The sequence below is a fragment of the Pelobates fuscus genome, chromosome 7 (genome assembly GCF_036172605.1).
Source record: "Pelobates fuscus isolate aPelFus1 chromosome 7, aPelFus1.pri, whole genome shotgun sequence".
NCBI lineage: Eukaryota > Metazoa > Chordata > Amphibia > Anura > Pelobatidae > Pelobates > Pelobates fuscus.
In genome coordinates this window covers 69,861,472-69,876,834 of record NC_086323.1, presented here as the reverse complement: position 1 = coordinate 69,876,834, position 15,363 = coordinate 69,861,472, and the positions used below count along the sequence as shown (strand labels likewise).

General features: G+C 37.7%; 1 protein-coding gene across 4 annotated transcripts in view; it reads left to right on the top strand.

The window, feature by feature from the left end:
- The window catches only part of EVI5 (ecotropic viral integration site 5), a 134,819-nt gene that overhangs the window by 95,128 nt on the left and 24,328 nt on the right, over positions 1 to 15,363 (top strand). For all 4 annotated transcript variants that reach the window (XM_063428396.1, XM_063428397.1, XM_063428395.1 and 1 more), the window contains one exon: positions 2,453 to 2,548. In XM_063428396.1, the coding sequence (XP_063284466.1) occupies positions 2,453 to 2,548 (96 nt within the window). The remainder of the gene's footprint in view (positions 1 to 2,452; positions 2,549 to 15,363) is intronic.

Here is a 15,363-nt window from a genome sequence, read left to right as displayed (position 1 = left end):
AGGTCCACACAAACACATTAACATCTCTCGTTTAATAGCAACTCTGTTTAAAATGTCCAATTTTGGAGAAGTACCTGTGGATGTACATTGTTAAAAGAAAAGGAAAATAAGCTTTTTGCACAAGTTGTGGTAAAATCATCTAGAATAGAAAGCAAAACTGAAAAAATGGAAGAAGCGTTATGAATCAATGTGTGTGGGGACTGCAGAACCGTGTATGACCTCTTACCCTCTGCTCAGTTTGAGTCATGTAATATTCATTGCAATAACAAAACCTAACATTTTCCTCAGCTAGATTATTATAGAACACACTTATTACCTGAGATTTGCTGAACTCTCATGATTTCCAATTGTATCTCCCCCCACCCCAAAAATACCAGGCTGGTAAAAGTGATTTACCCTTGCATCAAGAAGCTATTTAATAAATGCGGTAACTATTATGTCTCTGAACATCTTCTACCTATATTAATATTATTATTTATATAGCGCCAGCAAATTCCATAGCGCTGTACAATGGGACAGTATGAGAGTTACATATATTTATTTATTGCTATGTTGTAGGTGAAATCTTCTTTTCTCAAGTTTAAGTGCATGAACTCATGTCCATTGTACAATTCTCTTGATGAACTGGTCACCATCTCTTCTCATTGCCTATAGATAGATATAGATAGAGAGAGAGATGTAGATGGATATGTACAAAACATAATTAATAAACAAATTAAAGAGATGTGGGGCCTAGTTAGAAAATTTGAGTTACTAATTGGAGATTATTTAACTTGAAAATGTACCATTTACAACAAATTTTAATACTTACCATCCAGGAGCATTTTCATTTGATACCTTGTGTGTGCAGCTTTAGAATAATATAAGGAAATCACTTCTTCTTGATACTTTCTTCCTTGCAGAATGCTGGCTTATTGTGCCATAACCATGTTTACATCTACTAATATATTCCTTAAAATGACAAACAAACAGGGGGGGGGGAAGGAATTGCAAATGTTTCAGATCTCCTATCCAAAGTCTTTGCAATCCATCCTATTCTAACCCCACCCAGACTTTCTGTGGCTGTCCAATCACTGACCAATGCAGCTCAATAAGAAGTATTTGCAACACAGGGGCTCTGGGCAGTTGCTGTCTGTTGAGTTTAGTTCCACTGAGCTAAACAAACCAGGAAGTAGCAGGATTTTTTGCCAGTGGTTGTAACAAGGTTAATTTACAAAAGTGCCAATTTCTGTTAAAATCTCAACCTTATATAAATTGAAAAAAAGGGGACATGCTGTTAACACATAAGGCACTCCAGGCGATGCTAATGGTGCTATAGGTGCGTGGAATGTTCCATTAATATTATTCTTTAAGAATCCTTCACAAATGTCTCCTCCACAGATGTTAAGCACACAACGTTGTGTAATTCCTTGACAATCCTTTTGATCCCTCCTTTAAATATGAACACCACATATGGATGAGCCACTCTCTTGTTGCAAATGCCAAAAAAAAAGCTCCGTTTTTTTGTCTAGAATCCCAATCCAAGGTTGGTTTTTATTAGATAATACATAACTTCAGCACTATCTTTTGAAACAGAAGACACTCAGTGCTGGGTTTAGGACCTCTGGTTTTGTCAAAATGCATCAAAACTTTTTGAAAACCGGGAACAGTACGCAAACCCAAATGGCACCATTACCCCTGCTGTAAGCTGTTCTTATTATGGACATAGTGTCCTGTGTACCTCCTTGTGCTACTACTCCTGTTTCCTATGCTAATTTGAAGTAAACCATTTATTCCAGTCAATACTAGATGGCCTTTAATCTTTATCCTTCCAATCAAACCATATGAAGTATTATGTTTGCTTCTTTGATGGCATTCTGCTAATTTGTGACTACAGTTCCCTTACATGCTAAACCTGCACTTCCATTTTCGTTGAAGGGACGCTCGACCACTTATTCTCTACAGCTAATATTAGTTATTGTGCTAAGAAGTTATGGACGAATCTCTGTGCTTGAGACATCCTAATGAGCTTGTTTCACTTCCTCATTATAATTCCAAGATGTGCAAAGAGAGTGTGACTTAGAAAGAAGGCTAGACTGCCTGAAAGATTAAACTGTGAACTGGCTACACCAAATAGGTTAATGGCAGTGGGGAACAGCCAAGGCATTGTGTAACAGGATAAAGCCTATATCTTGGATATATAGAAATTATGACTTTTCTAGCAAAGGGTGTGGACTGAGGTTAGAGTGCACAGGGATCTCATTTTTATATCAAACCAACTGATCCCTTTCAGAACCATGTTTGTATTGATGGCCATACATTCTTGGCTTAATGTTCTCTAATGATTATATGGCACTGTGGACCAGAGAATTATGCTGAACCCTCACTAGTCTAGCAGAGAACAGTATTAAATGGATCTTTATCACGCCAAAGCTAGATTCATTATGACCTGTGTTTCATTTTTCTGTCGCAGAACAAGGAAGATTTGATGGCGGTGCGACTGCGAGAAGCAGACAGTATTGCAGCTGTGGCAGAACTCCAACAGCATATAGCAGAACTAGAGATTCAGGTAAGAGTGCCCCTGGACCCTACGCTTCCTATATATACGTAGAAACACTAGGACACAAAACTCACAGCAGAACCCACATGATATCCCCATATTCTTCTTACTAAAGTATACATGGGGGAAAAAATACTTCTTAAAAAGTCACTATAGTCACCAAAAAAACTTTAGCTTAATGAAGCCGTTTTGTGTATAGATCAGTGGTTCCCAAACCCGTCAAGGATTTAGGGATTACCCAGTTGTCTCTAAGATTTTTTATTTTATTTATTTTTTTTTAGAAAGAAACACAAGAAAAAAAAAACTTAGACACAACTGGGTAATCCCTAAATGCTGGACTGGTAGAGGGTGCCTTGAGGACTGATTTAGGAACCACTGGTATAGATAATGCTCAATTCTCTGCCATCTTGGTGTTAAATCACTTTTGTTTCTTTTTATGCATTAACATGACTCTTTACAAGAAGTGTTCAGGAAGGCTGTGTAAGTCACATGCACGGAGGTGTGCCTAGGGCTGCATAAACAAAGTGATTTAACTTGTAAATAGCAGATCATTGAGCAGTAAGACTGCAGAGGCATGATCTATACACCAAAACTGATTCACTAAGCTAAAGTTGTTTTGGTGACTATAATGTCCCTTTGAAGTAGACTAAATAATAATTCTGGATTTAGGGATTATGCTTTTGTCTTTTTTATATTACTTGATTATTAATTAAACCTGTCCAGAAAATACATTTGGATGCACCCACCTCCTATCTGGAATAATGTTTCCAGGTCTGTTAAGCCAGTTATTTTTACATGTTTTTCTCTGTGTGCTAGTATTAATCAGGAAAAATATTGTTTTATAGTTAAATTTATGTCTATCTTTTGCGACATCAGCTAGAGACCCTCATATGCAAATTATTCTCTTTAGAATGTAATTATTCCATGTGGGTGTATTACAGGGTAGGGATATTTACACATATCTAGATAATTTTGTTAGCATTTTTCTGTTATCTAATGCATATATGTGTGTTTTTTTTTTTTTGTTTGTTTAATTATTTTTGCGCTTGGAATATGCGGAATTAAACCGTTTAGACAGTTTAGTCTTTTCTGGATTTTAAAGTAATGAAAAAAGTGATTTTACTGGAAATGTGTTGTGCCAAGCAAATAGAGTTTTGCTGTCGACTATTCATAGCTGTTAGCAAACCTGAATTTGACCACAAAATCCTTTCCTTAGAAATGACATCACTTTGGGGTTTTAAGCTCCTTGCATTTATAAATAATTGTTTTTTCTCTCCTTTTTATAGGCATTTTATTTTACATTTCAGTGAGAACATTTTATTGATTTTATGAAATAAAGATACATACAACCAAACCGAACAGGAAATTCAACAAAGTATTAATGTAATTAGTACTTAAATGTTTGCTCTGAAATTCATTAACAGGTCTGGTTACAGAAACATAGCCATTATAAGTGGCAGACAAATCATATATTTTCCAGACAAAATGGTTAGTGGTTAGACCTGCTATCTGTTGAAATTCATACCGGAAAAAGAAGAAAAATGACGTTCTGATTATTTTTGTAAAAAATTATTTTTACCGATATTCAAATATATGATCGTTCATATTCTGGATCACAGCTTCCTGATCCAATGAGAAATCTAACTGTCATTTTTGTGGTCAAAGTATTTCCCATGATGCCCAGTTTTGGCAGCCTTCGTGTTGCATGAGTAGGTAGATCAGTATAGACAGGAGCAATAGTAACCATATGCTAGATTAAACACCCAGTTAATAGTAAGTGCCCATCGGGGTGCTTCAGTTTATATTTGGCTTACATTTTACCTCATATAATGCATCTTTAAAGCAAAACGTGATTGGGCTGTTTAAAAGGTTAAATTCTAATGTTAGAATGGTCAAAGGAAGCTATCTCTTTCACCATCTGAACAGAATTATTCTTCCGTTCTAAACTCGAAAAAAGTATGCACTGAAATCTCAGATATTTGTGACCAAATTTAACTCTGCAGTATATAATGGCCCTCCATTATTTTATATAGGCACAAATTAAAAGGGAACTGTCCGTTCTTAGTGTTTTTATTTCAGCTCTAACCTGCAGCTAAGTGCCTCCATCTTTGCTCTATGGCAATTATTATAAACCCTGTACGTTTTTGTTATTGAGCATAGTATATGGAGGTGGAGAAACCAATGTAATATGTGTACTATAACAAGGCAGTTTTATTGAACCAGATAAAAACCTGTATCCTCAAGATACAGCTGTACAGTGCGCGCCGGTACTGTAAACAAACTTATCTGTGGTAGGTTACATGGTAATAGTACCAAACATGAGAATCTGCAAGTAACATATTAAGTAAATCTAGATCTTTAATATACTTTTAATGGAAAAGATGGTTTACAAAAGTTATAGGTGCTTTTTCATGGTTTCATTCAGTGATATATTTTTAGTAGAAGTGGCAATTCACCTTTAAGGCTGGCATGTTTGCATATTTTGTTGACCTCCCCTTTTCCCTCTGTATTTGATTTTTAAGAAAACTGTGAAACTGGAGCGTGCACAGCTAATTTGACCAATGCAATAGTAAAGTGAAGCTGCTGAATTCATTTTATTTTTTGTGTCAGTGTAGCATGCGTTGGCCATTGTTGGACAGTGTCATCGGTGGCCCCATTTGTGAGAAATGTGGCAAAGCAAATTGTCACGCAAACGCCCACTCCCTCGCACAGATATGCCGTTTTGTTTTGAGGAACCATAAACCCCAAATTGAGAAGAACTCACAAAATAATTCTAAAGAAGTAAAATTGGGTTGCATAAGGAAGTTTCCCAAGATCCCTTGTCTAAATATCTTCTCCATTTCATTTGTAGATACACAGCGAAACCCTTAAAGGAACACTCCAACCACCATAGCCACTACAGAACCCTGTAGTCAAACCATTTTTTTTTTGTAAGGTTTGATAACTTACTTTGGCCACCAGACTCCAGCACCACCTCAGCCTTCTGCCAGATATCTCCCCCAAACTAAGCACGACACTATAAGGGACCTCCGTCATTGGTGGAGAATGCTCCCCTGATGCTTTCATCCAATGAGTGGCCCTACTTAGTGGAACTAACCAGATACAGAGCATTGTGCACCTAGCAGGGCCCAGGTAATTTGTCAAACCATTCTAAAAATGGCTTGACAAATTACCAGGGCATGCCTGGCACCATTCCAAAATATTTTAAATCAATCAGAAAAAAAAAGAACCATCTGCTTACATTGGATTTTCATTGCAGCCCATAGAAATGCATTAGGATCACTGGGATTTGCAAGATTTAACACATACTACTGCCTTGAACAGGGTACATAACAGCATTTAGAAAAAAAGAATGAATTCTTAAGGCCTTGTCTTCACATTTATTGCATGTTCATAGAATCCATTTCACTGTAGTGATATAATATCAGGAGTGCCCTAGTACCCTCTCAAAGTACCTTGTCAAACCATTTTAGTCTAGTTTACACTTGGTTCTGCCAGTTGTCCACACACTGCATCCAGTTGACCCAGTGCTTGTAGGAGAATCCAGTTAGCTCTATTGGGCTCGCCAGTGCAAATTTCATATATTACGTTTTCGGGGGGTGGGGGATTTTTATTTATTTAGCTTTAAGTCCATTTTGTTTACTCGCTGTCTCTCTTCTGCCCTGCTTTGAAAATGAATTTGAAGATCTTATCTGACGTAATTACTCTGTAAACAGTAGAAAGCCTTTGTCTAATCAGCAGTATCTCAATAGAACAGTAGTTTTTAATGGTATTTTTTTTTTTATTTTTTAAATTTTCACTACCATTTAGGTATTAAATCTATTTTGTTTCTGTCCATGCAGCCCTAGCCGTGCCTCACCTGGCTGTGACTTACACAGTCTGCATGAAAAAAAATGGTTTGATTTTTAACTTATTTAGATGTTTTATCTCTTGCTCTGTAAATGTAACTTTAATCACACATTGGAGGTTCCTGCAAGTTCTAACAAGTGATTAACAGTGCATGAGATGATACATTTTAGATTAAACAGACTGTGCAATAAAGGGAGTGTAAACATTAGATCTTACTTTACAAGAAGTGTTTTATTTAATTTTTTATTTTATTTTCCATGATTTTCAGTTAATTGAATAAACTACTTTGCTTGTTTTTAGACTTCTAACGTTAAAACAGCTCTTCAGCCAACCTGAAATCATTTTGTTGTAGATCTAGCGATTCCTTCTACTTAATATGCTGTATATTGACTTTCCATCCTGCACGCCTAGCTCTGTGATGATGATTCTCTGAAACCTTTCAGCTAAGCTTTTCCTCTGAAAGTTCATGAACAAACAGTTAGAAACTCTTGTTGTCTCCCCTGCACCTTCAACCTTACCACAGATTTAGCTCATGATGATCAGAATGTTGCCATAAATCAGTGTACTGGGTTGTTTCCAGGTCAAAGAGAAAGCCCACAGTAAATAAAAAATGTGCGGCTGACACATCCGTGCAAAAAAAGTGTAGAAAAAAAAAAAGCAAAGGAGCACTCATTGTGAAAATGTTAAATGCACTAGGCCACCTAGGTGATTTAGTACTTTAACATTATTCTGTGCTGATCATTTTTAAATCTGTTCAGAAGTTTAAGTTTAAATCTTATGAGACTTGTTTCGTCCGGTTACTGATTGACTGCCTGGATCACATGAATATTGCAATTTTTTGTTTTGTTGGTTTTTTTTTTTGTGTTCGTAACTGAAAGTTTGGAACCTGTGGTGCAAGGTGACCATCTCATTCTTAAACACTGTAAGATGGTTGGACTTGAGGAAGGGCCCCAGCTTTATAGTGACCAAGAAATATAACCCTATTTTATAAATAATGTGAGATTCAATTGGGTAATTATCCATACACATGGGCAGTATAGTTATGTGTTGTGGCTGGATGGACACGTTAATCTCCCTAAGAAATCTGTAGCTCTAAACCTATGAAAGGAAGACTCACTCTATTTGTGGAATTTTCTCTGACCATTATAATCTCTGGTGACCTTACACGAGATCTGAAGGAACGTCTTTTCCTGATGTCTCCACCCTGGTTATATTCTAATATTCTATGATTGTGAGATAACGAGCTCACAACCCAATATAAACTATATATTACACCACAAATTCCCCGTCTATATCTGTGTTTCCTTTTTAATGTGTACTTCATAATTTTTGGTTATAAAAATGTTGTGTTCAGAACCGTAACGGAGACAGTGTCTTTAATTCCCTTCTAAAAGTTGACTTGCCAAGTCTGTCATTAAGTAAATATATATATATATATATATATATTTATCTTGTCATCGAGAGGCTATTGTATAAACATATTGAATTTGAACTTAAACTTACGTTCCTTCTCCCATAAAGCATTTTACATACTGTTGAAACTTCATATATGCGTTACAGAACACATAAAGTATAGGTATGTGTAGAACATAACAAGCAAACTATAAAGCATTAAAATGTGTAGTCTAAAAGAGAGAGCATTCGATATTTCCATTTATTAATGAATTTAACTAGATAAGATATGTTAGTGTTTTCTGTCAAATAATTGTGGCTAAAACAAGAAGGCATCACATGACCTGGGAGGGATGGGAAATGAAGATTATATTGTGTTGTTGTTTGTTTTTTAGGGGGGTAAGGGGTGTTACTTTTTCAATTTTTTTTTTTTTTATTTTTTTTTAAGTGTTGTAGATGTGTGAAATACTTTAGGAGGTTTTCACCAAGTTCACTGTAGTTTTATATTGACATTATCTACAGAGCAGGGATAAATCTGCTGTCGCACATCCATATTAGATGGGCAAATTGACTTTTATTCTGCACACGATCCTTATCTTTTTGTTGGACTTGTTTTCAGCACTATGCACAGTTTGATAAATTCACAGAGCAAGTAACATATTACTTGCCTATTCGTTATACCAGTTTGTTTTTGTCTTAGACGTCTGGAAACTATTGCAGAAATATGTTTTTCCGATAAGTGGAAAATACTCAAAATGTAATGTTCAAGAGCTAAATCAGTGCCCTTAATTTGGTTCTCGTTTTTTTTTTTTTTTTTTAAACCCGGTACCAGTATCTCGTAAATTAGAGTTTAGTTTTCTGTCTGCAAGTTTACAGGAAACCTTGCTTTTTACACATTTTAATCAGCACCTTAACCTTGTATGAGTCACCACAAAGTCACAGAAAGGACATTTTAACCACATTTTAACATTTCAAATACATATCATATATATATTTTTTTTTATTTTTTTTCTTCAAACAATCTGGCCTCCATCTTAAAATGCCACAGTGAATTATTTAAAGAAAAGTAAACTTGCCTCTAGTCAGCAGTTACCATTTCTTGAACTCTTTTTCCATTTGAACGATGACTTCTATGCATCTCTAAACATAAGAAATTTTGTTCAAATTGAAACCATAATGACATCCCCTTTTCTGTACGATAATATCAAAAATGTATAAGTCCTGGTCAGAGCACAAAATAAACAATTTGCCAAAGACTGCGTTAGTTGCCCTGCACCCTAGCAGAGGTTTGTTATGTGAGACAACCCTCAACGCACACAGCTTTCGAGGAGGAAATACAGCTTATGCACTCCAATAAGGTTATTTTGGCACCTATCGTCTGAGGGTTTGTTTAATAGTATGCTGTTTATATTGGGGAAGAATGAGAATGTGACTATCTTTTTCATGCGCACTTCAACATGTGGACCTAATAGGATAACCGCCGTTATTCATGAAACCTCTTGTCACTTCTGTGAAGTATGGCTACCACTCTAGATCCCCCCTCCCCCCGTTATACAGAATGATACAAATAGAATCCCCCCACCCTCCAGATGGTATTATTTTAGTGATTGGCCTATAACAAACAATGTTATGTGTCCTCCAAATATACAGGTGCATTCTTAGCAGACACAGAGACATGCACTGTTGTAGAATAATTGGGTCAGGTTGACGTTCAGAACCCACAGATCTTACTTGCCGACCTTGCTCTGATTTCTGTATATCCCCTATTGTTATGTTTAAAAACACCATAAGAAACTGTTTAAGAGATAAAATAGTATTTTTTTATAATTTTCACACATACATTTTTCTGAATTTCAGTTGAAGCATAAACCACGGTTTAAAGCTGATTGTTGCTTCAAGCAGGGAAGACAGTCATAAAGGATCAGTAAGATATGTTTGTTGGCATTATTCCTAATCTGTGCAGGGGGACAGGAGATATGATAAATAGATTTTTATAAACCTCTTTTAAAAGTTCTAAGGACCTACTGTTCCATAGTATCGGCGATTTGTGTCAGGTACAGTTGTCTTACCGGTTCTGCTGGTGAAATTATTGTAGATGTGACATATCCCATGATGTTTCATGATTGAGACCGTAGTTCGTACTGAATCTCTACCATTCTCCAGCACCACTTTATTCATATCTTTTTCTCTATCAAACACTTTCCACAGGGGAAGCAAGTTTCAGCCCTTAGTGCTTGTGGTTACACTGTCTTGCAGCCCGGTTCAATGGACACTGAGCCCTGTAACTCTTACGACACGCTACAATAAGGAATTCAACCATTTTCAAATGGTTTAGCATTAGTGGTTCTTCTGTGATATTGATAAAGAGGAGAAATATGGGAGTATGTTCCTCTTTCACCTAAGGAATAGCAATCTAGAAGCTGAGAGCATCATCATCTGACAGTCTTCAGCTAATGACAAAATTTGGGTGAAATTGATATTGCTACAGTGGCATGGGATCTGAGTACATGTCAAACTTTTCAAAGTCTGTTTCACTCGTTCCTGTAGGACAGCACCAGGCCCTTCTGGCACCATAACCACTACAATACACTGTTGGTTTGGTTGCTTAGCCTGCCCTTTTAATGGCTATTACTGATCAGTTTGTGTCAAGGACTTATCAATACGCATTACACTAAAAAAATTTTTTGTAAATCCCTTTTTACTTATACCCCTTCTCGAACTCTGCACATCTATGTAAGGCATGTTAAATAAGTACACTCCGTGTGTTCTGTCTTCCTCTTTACACCTGCTCTATGAGTTACATAATATTACAGGGCTAAAGACGAGTTTTCCTCTTAAATGTGGTATTTGTATTGTGGCATCAGCCCCCCAAACATCTGTATTCCCTTTCAAGAAAACATTTTGCGCGTGAAACTGATTCCCTTTCATGTGTTGCCGGCTCAGAAATACACTGAAGTTGAACAGGATGCAAATTTATACCTCTTAAGAAATCTTTAGACGCCTTTAGCACAGCAATTGCAAGATTTTCACCACAGCCTGCTTACACTGACTGTTTGCAAGTTACATAACTATTCGTGGTCCTCAAAAATTGCCTTTAAAACCAAGGAAAACAGTAACTTTTAATGTTTTTGTTTTTTGTCTGTTTAAATTAGAACATTTGGTTATTTTATGCTGTAATCTGAAAGGAAAAAATATTTTCCATTGTGATAATTTTATTTGCTTCTAATTACCTTTTAGCAGTGGCTGTTGTACGCGGTTGAAAAAGTAGGTCTTTGATTTTTTTTTTTTATCTTTTTTTTTTTTGTATCTTGTTGACCGACCACTTTAGAAAAGTGTTTCGTGAACTGAAAACTGCATTTTTCATGTACAAAGGAGTTTATGGAGGTGGCTATATGTGGACAGTAGAGTAAATTATTTATTTTTTCGATGTATGATAATTTAATTTAAAGGGAAAAAATGCATCATCAGCCTTAAACTCTTCCCACTCCAGAAAGTAGCTTGGTCAATAAAGAGCCTCTCATTCAGGTCAATGGAGTCTGTACCGTTAGAAATGTATAACCGAGCACTGCAAGGTTAAAATGTGACAGTCACTAGTTGACTTAGCCATAAATTGTTCTGCGTTTCGAACTTCTATGAATCTGTCAAACTATTGTTGCTTATTGAAGTTGACTTCACAGATTCCAACGATTTCTGTAGACTCTACTGAGAAGGAGTTTCTGTGATTGACGTTTAGTTATCAGTTTTCTACAAAGCTGTTACCTGAACTGCAACACCCAAAAACCTTTGTTTTGCTTCGCTTCCTGATCACATGTATAACTATGTTATTAGACACTGCTGGTTGAAACAGACTGTTGGGGTGCAGACTAAGTGGGGGTTTGCAAAAAATATTAATTAAACAAATTATTTAGGACAAAAGCTAGAAAATTAATAAAAAGCGCATTGGTCCTAGCGTGTCCCTTTTAAGGAGTGTGCCTATCTTGCGAGATGTGCTAACCAATTGGATCTCCAATGCCAACCCCCATCCTTCCGGGCCTGCTAGTATACAGGGATTGTAGTGTCCATTCTTCTGCAGATTAAAATGTGTTATTGGTGCAGGGCCTTTGCTAGTCCATCACTATGTGAAATTGTGGCTGCTGTTGGGCTGCTGTTTCTCCCAACTTGTTCTACAAGCCTAGACTGGCCCACTAGACTATTTTTTAGTGAACTGCAGTATTTGGGGTTGACTAGGCTGGAGGACAATGGCGAGTATATGTGATGTCCCTGTATGTGTTTAGAAGTAACTGCTACTTAAGATGAGACAGTCCTCTTAAAAATCAAAGCATGTGCTAGATGGCAAGACTTTGGTGTCAAGTGAATTGTGGGAATGAAAGTCTGTCTCTCTCGGGTATGCACGTTTCTCTATGGTTACTCCATCATGCTGTGCAGGTGAGGCTGATGGAGGACCAGTTATACATTATGTTACATCTCACGGCTCCATCAGCATCTACTTGTTTTTACATGCTCTGCTTGAGAAGGAGCATCCACACAGAGATTTGTGAGTTTTGTACTCAAAAAAGGCTGTTGTTTTGGGTTTGTCCCCCCCAAGCTAAAAGTTGCCAGCTCTCTTCTGGTTAGTTACATGCACCATCTATATTGAGAATTCTCTATCTTGATATCTTTAGTTCATGACAGACAACCATTTACACCGCCACCACCACCACCACCGCTGTATGATATTGCAGAAAACCTCTGGGTTCCTTTTGTAGGTCTACAGCTGGTACATGGCACCACACAATGCAAAGCTTTATGCCACTTCTGTTGAACTACACACGCGACTGCTAGTTCCTTTAATGGAACTAGTTTTGCGTTTGCCAATTAACAGAACTTGAATAATTTAAAAGGGAACTTGATTAACAACACAAAAGTCAAATTGTGAAGCTATAACATTTTAAAAGAATCACTGTAAAAGATAAAGAACTGAACACATTTGAGGCTACTGGGGTGCCCAAGCATTATGCTTTAGGCTTTCCTCTTTGAAAGTTTGTTGTAAATATAAGTAGGTTGCTATATACGTCCAAGGGGCAAATACCTGGATACAGGATTGTAGCTCATATCCTAGATTTAAGGTGTAGCTTGCTATCCTAGCTATAAGATAAGGCCAGGGACTAATGAAAGTATTTAGAAAATTGGGCAGACTAGATGGGCCAAACGGTTCTTATCTGCCGTCACATTATATGTTTTATATCGTGTGGATAGAATGGGTTAACTATGCTATTACAGCATGTTTTGCTAAACCTTTCACAGGATGAACAATCCTTTTCCTGGTCACCATGGTAGTGGATGTTAATCCATGAAATTCAATATTAAAAAACAAAACAAAACAAAAAAAAACACTGCACGTTGTCTTTTCAACATACTCTTCTTTATTTCCTCAATTAAATCAACACGTCATCACATCAAGGGGCTGTGGGGAGGGGGGGGGGCTGGCAGAGAGCAATTTACTTACCTCTCCTGCAGCTCCTGTCAGCTCCCTCCTCCGCGCCGGTCTGGTCAGCTCCCCTGTCAGCTCACAGTGTAAGTCTCGCGAGAGCCGTGGGGTCATAGCGCAGCAGCGAGACTTACACTGGGACTTGCAGAGGGAGCTGACCGGACCGGCGTGGAGGAGGGAGCTGCAGGAGAGGTAAGTAAGAGCTTCCTGCCAGCCCCCCTCCACTGAACTGCCAATGCTACTGGACCACCAGGGAGTGATAGCCCCCCTCCCTGCCATGTATCAAGCAGGGATGGGGGACGAAAAAAAATTATACAATTAAAAAAGAATTATAAAAAAATTATTAAAATAATAAAAATGCCCACCCCCCCACCAAGGCTCTGCAACACACACACACACACACACACATACACACACACACACACACACACTGCACTCATACACATACACACACACTGCACTCATACACACACACACACTGCGCACACACGCACACACTGCGCACACACGCACACACTGCGCACACACGCACACACGCACACACTGCGCACACACACGCACACACACGCACACACTGCACTCATACACGCACACACTGCACTCATACACGCACACACTGCACTCATACACGCACACACTGCACTCATACACGCACACACTGCACTCATACACGCACACACACACACACACTGCATTCATTATATACACACACTGCATTCATTATATACACAAACTGCATTCATTATATACACACACTGCATTCATTATATACACACACTGCAAATAAATATTCAATTAATATAATTTTTTTAGGATCTAATTTTATTTAGAAATTTACCAGTAGCTGCTGCATTTCCCACCCTAGTCTTATATTCGAGTCAATAAGTTTTCCCAGTTTTTTGGGGTAAAATTAGGGGCCTCTGCTTATATTCGGGTCGGCTTATACTCGAGTATATAAGGTAATTGGTAAACTGTGGCGACAGATGCTTACCTATGAGAAGCATTTAATTGTCAGAAGTCCTTCAATGTTGATTCCTCTACAGTGGGAGGATCTGGCTGTAGTGAGGAGCCTGACTAGGCTTTGGTTTACTGGAACGTTTAAGGGTGATTATTAAACTGTGCGGATATTTTGTTTTTGTTTTCACAAGTGGAATTCCATTAATATATAAAGTTGTAAAGGAACACAGGGACTGATAAAAATAAATATATGTACATAGTGTTTCATTAGTGTAACTGTAACCTCTGCAAAACTTTACATTGACATTCAGAGTGACATCATTACCCATGATGCATGGGGTGCACTCAGGCATCTACACAGAAATGCTACACAAATGCATAGATTATTGGGATTTTGTTCCTTAGTGCCATACATGTGCCTGGCACTGTGGTGGTTAATTTAATTTTATATACGTGCTATCTAAACACAATGTTACAAAATTAAATCAAGATATTTAATTAAAATCACGACCCTACTTGAATTTGCGCACATAGTTTAGCAATGGCATTTATGCATTATAATTATTTTATTGGGATGATTCAGTATATCAGGGATTGTGGTGAATTGACCAGGTAATTGGAGGAGATCCTTTAAGGGACACAATACTCACCAGAACAACTACAGCTTATTGTAGCTGTTCTGGTGTCTACACCATGTCCCTGAAGGATTTTTTGCTATAAACACTGCCTTTTCAGAGAAAAGACAGTGTTTACATTACAACTTAGGAACACGTCTAGTGGCCATTCCTCTGACAGACACCAGAGGTGCTTTCTGTGCAGCACTGACGTTCAGCGTCTCCACCCTTTGACGTAGACACTGAACACTCCCCGTAGAGATGCATTGAATGAATGCATCTCTATGAGGAAATGCTGATTGGCAAGGGCAGCATTTCCCTGCCCAACTCTTTGGCTGAGAACATCAGATCATCCTATGGGAAAGCATTGTGTTTGGCTGAGATCATCAATTCTGATGATGTCAACCAAGGAGGCAGTTCGGGGGCGGAGCCAGCACCAGCAGACCCACGCAGAGCTGGAAAAAAAGGTGGGTTTTTTTTTGTTTGTTTGTTTTTTTGTTTTTAACTTATTTTAAGGGGAGACAGGGACCCCACGTGTATTTTTC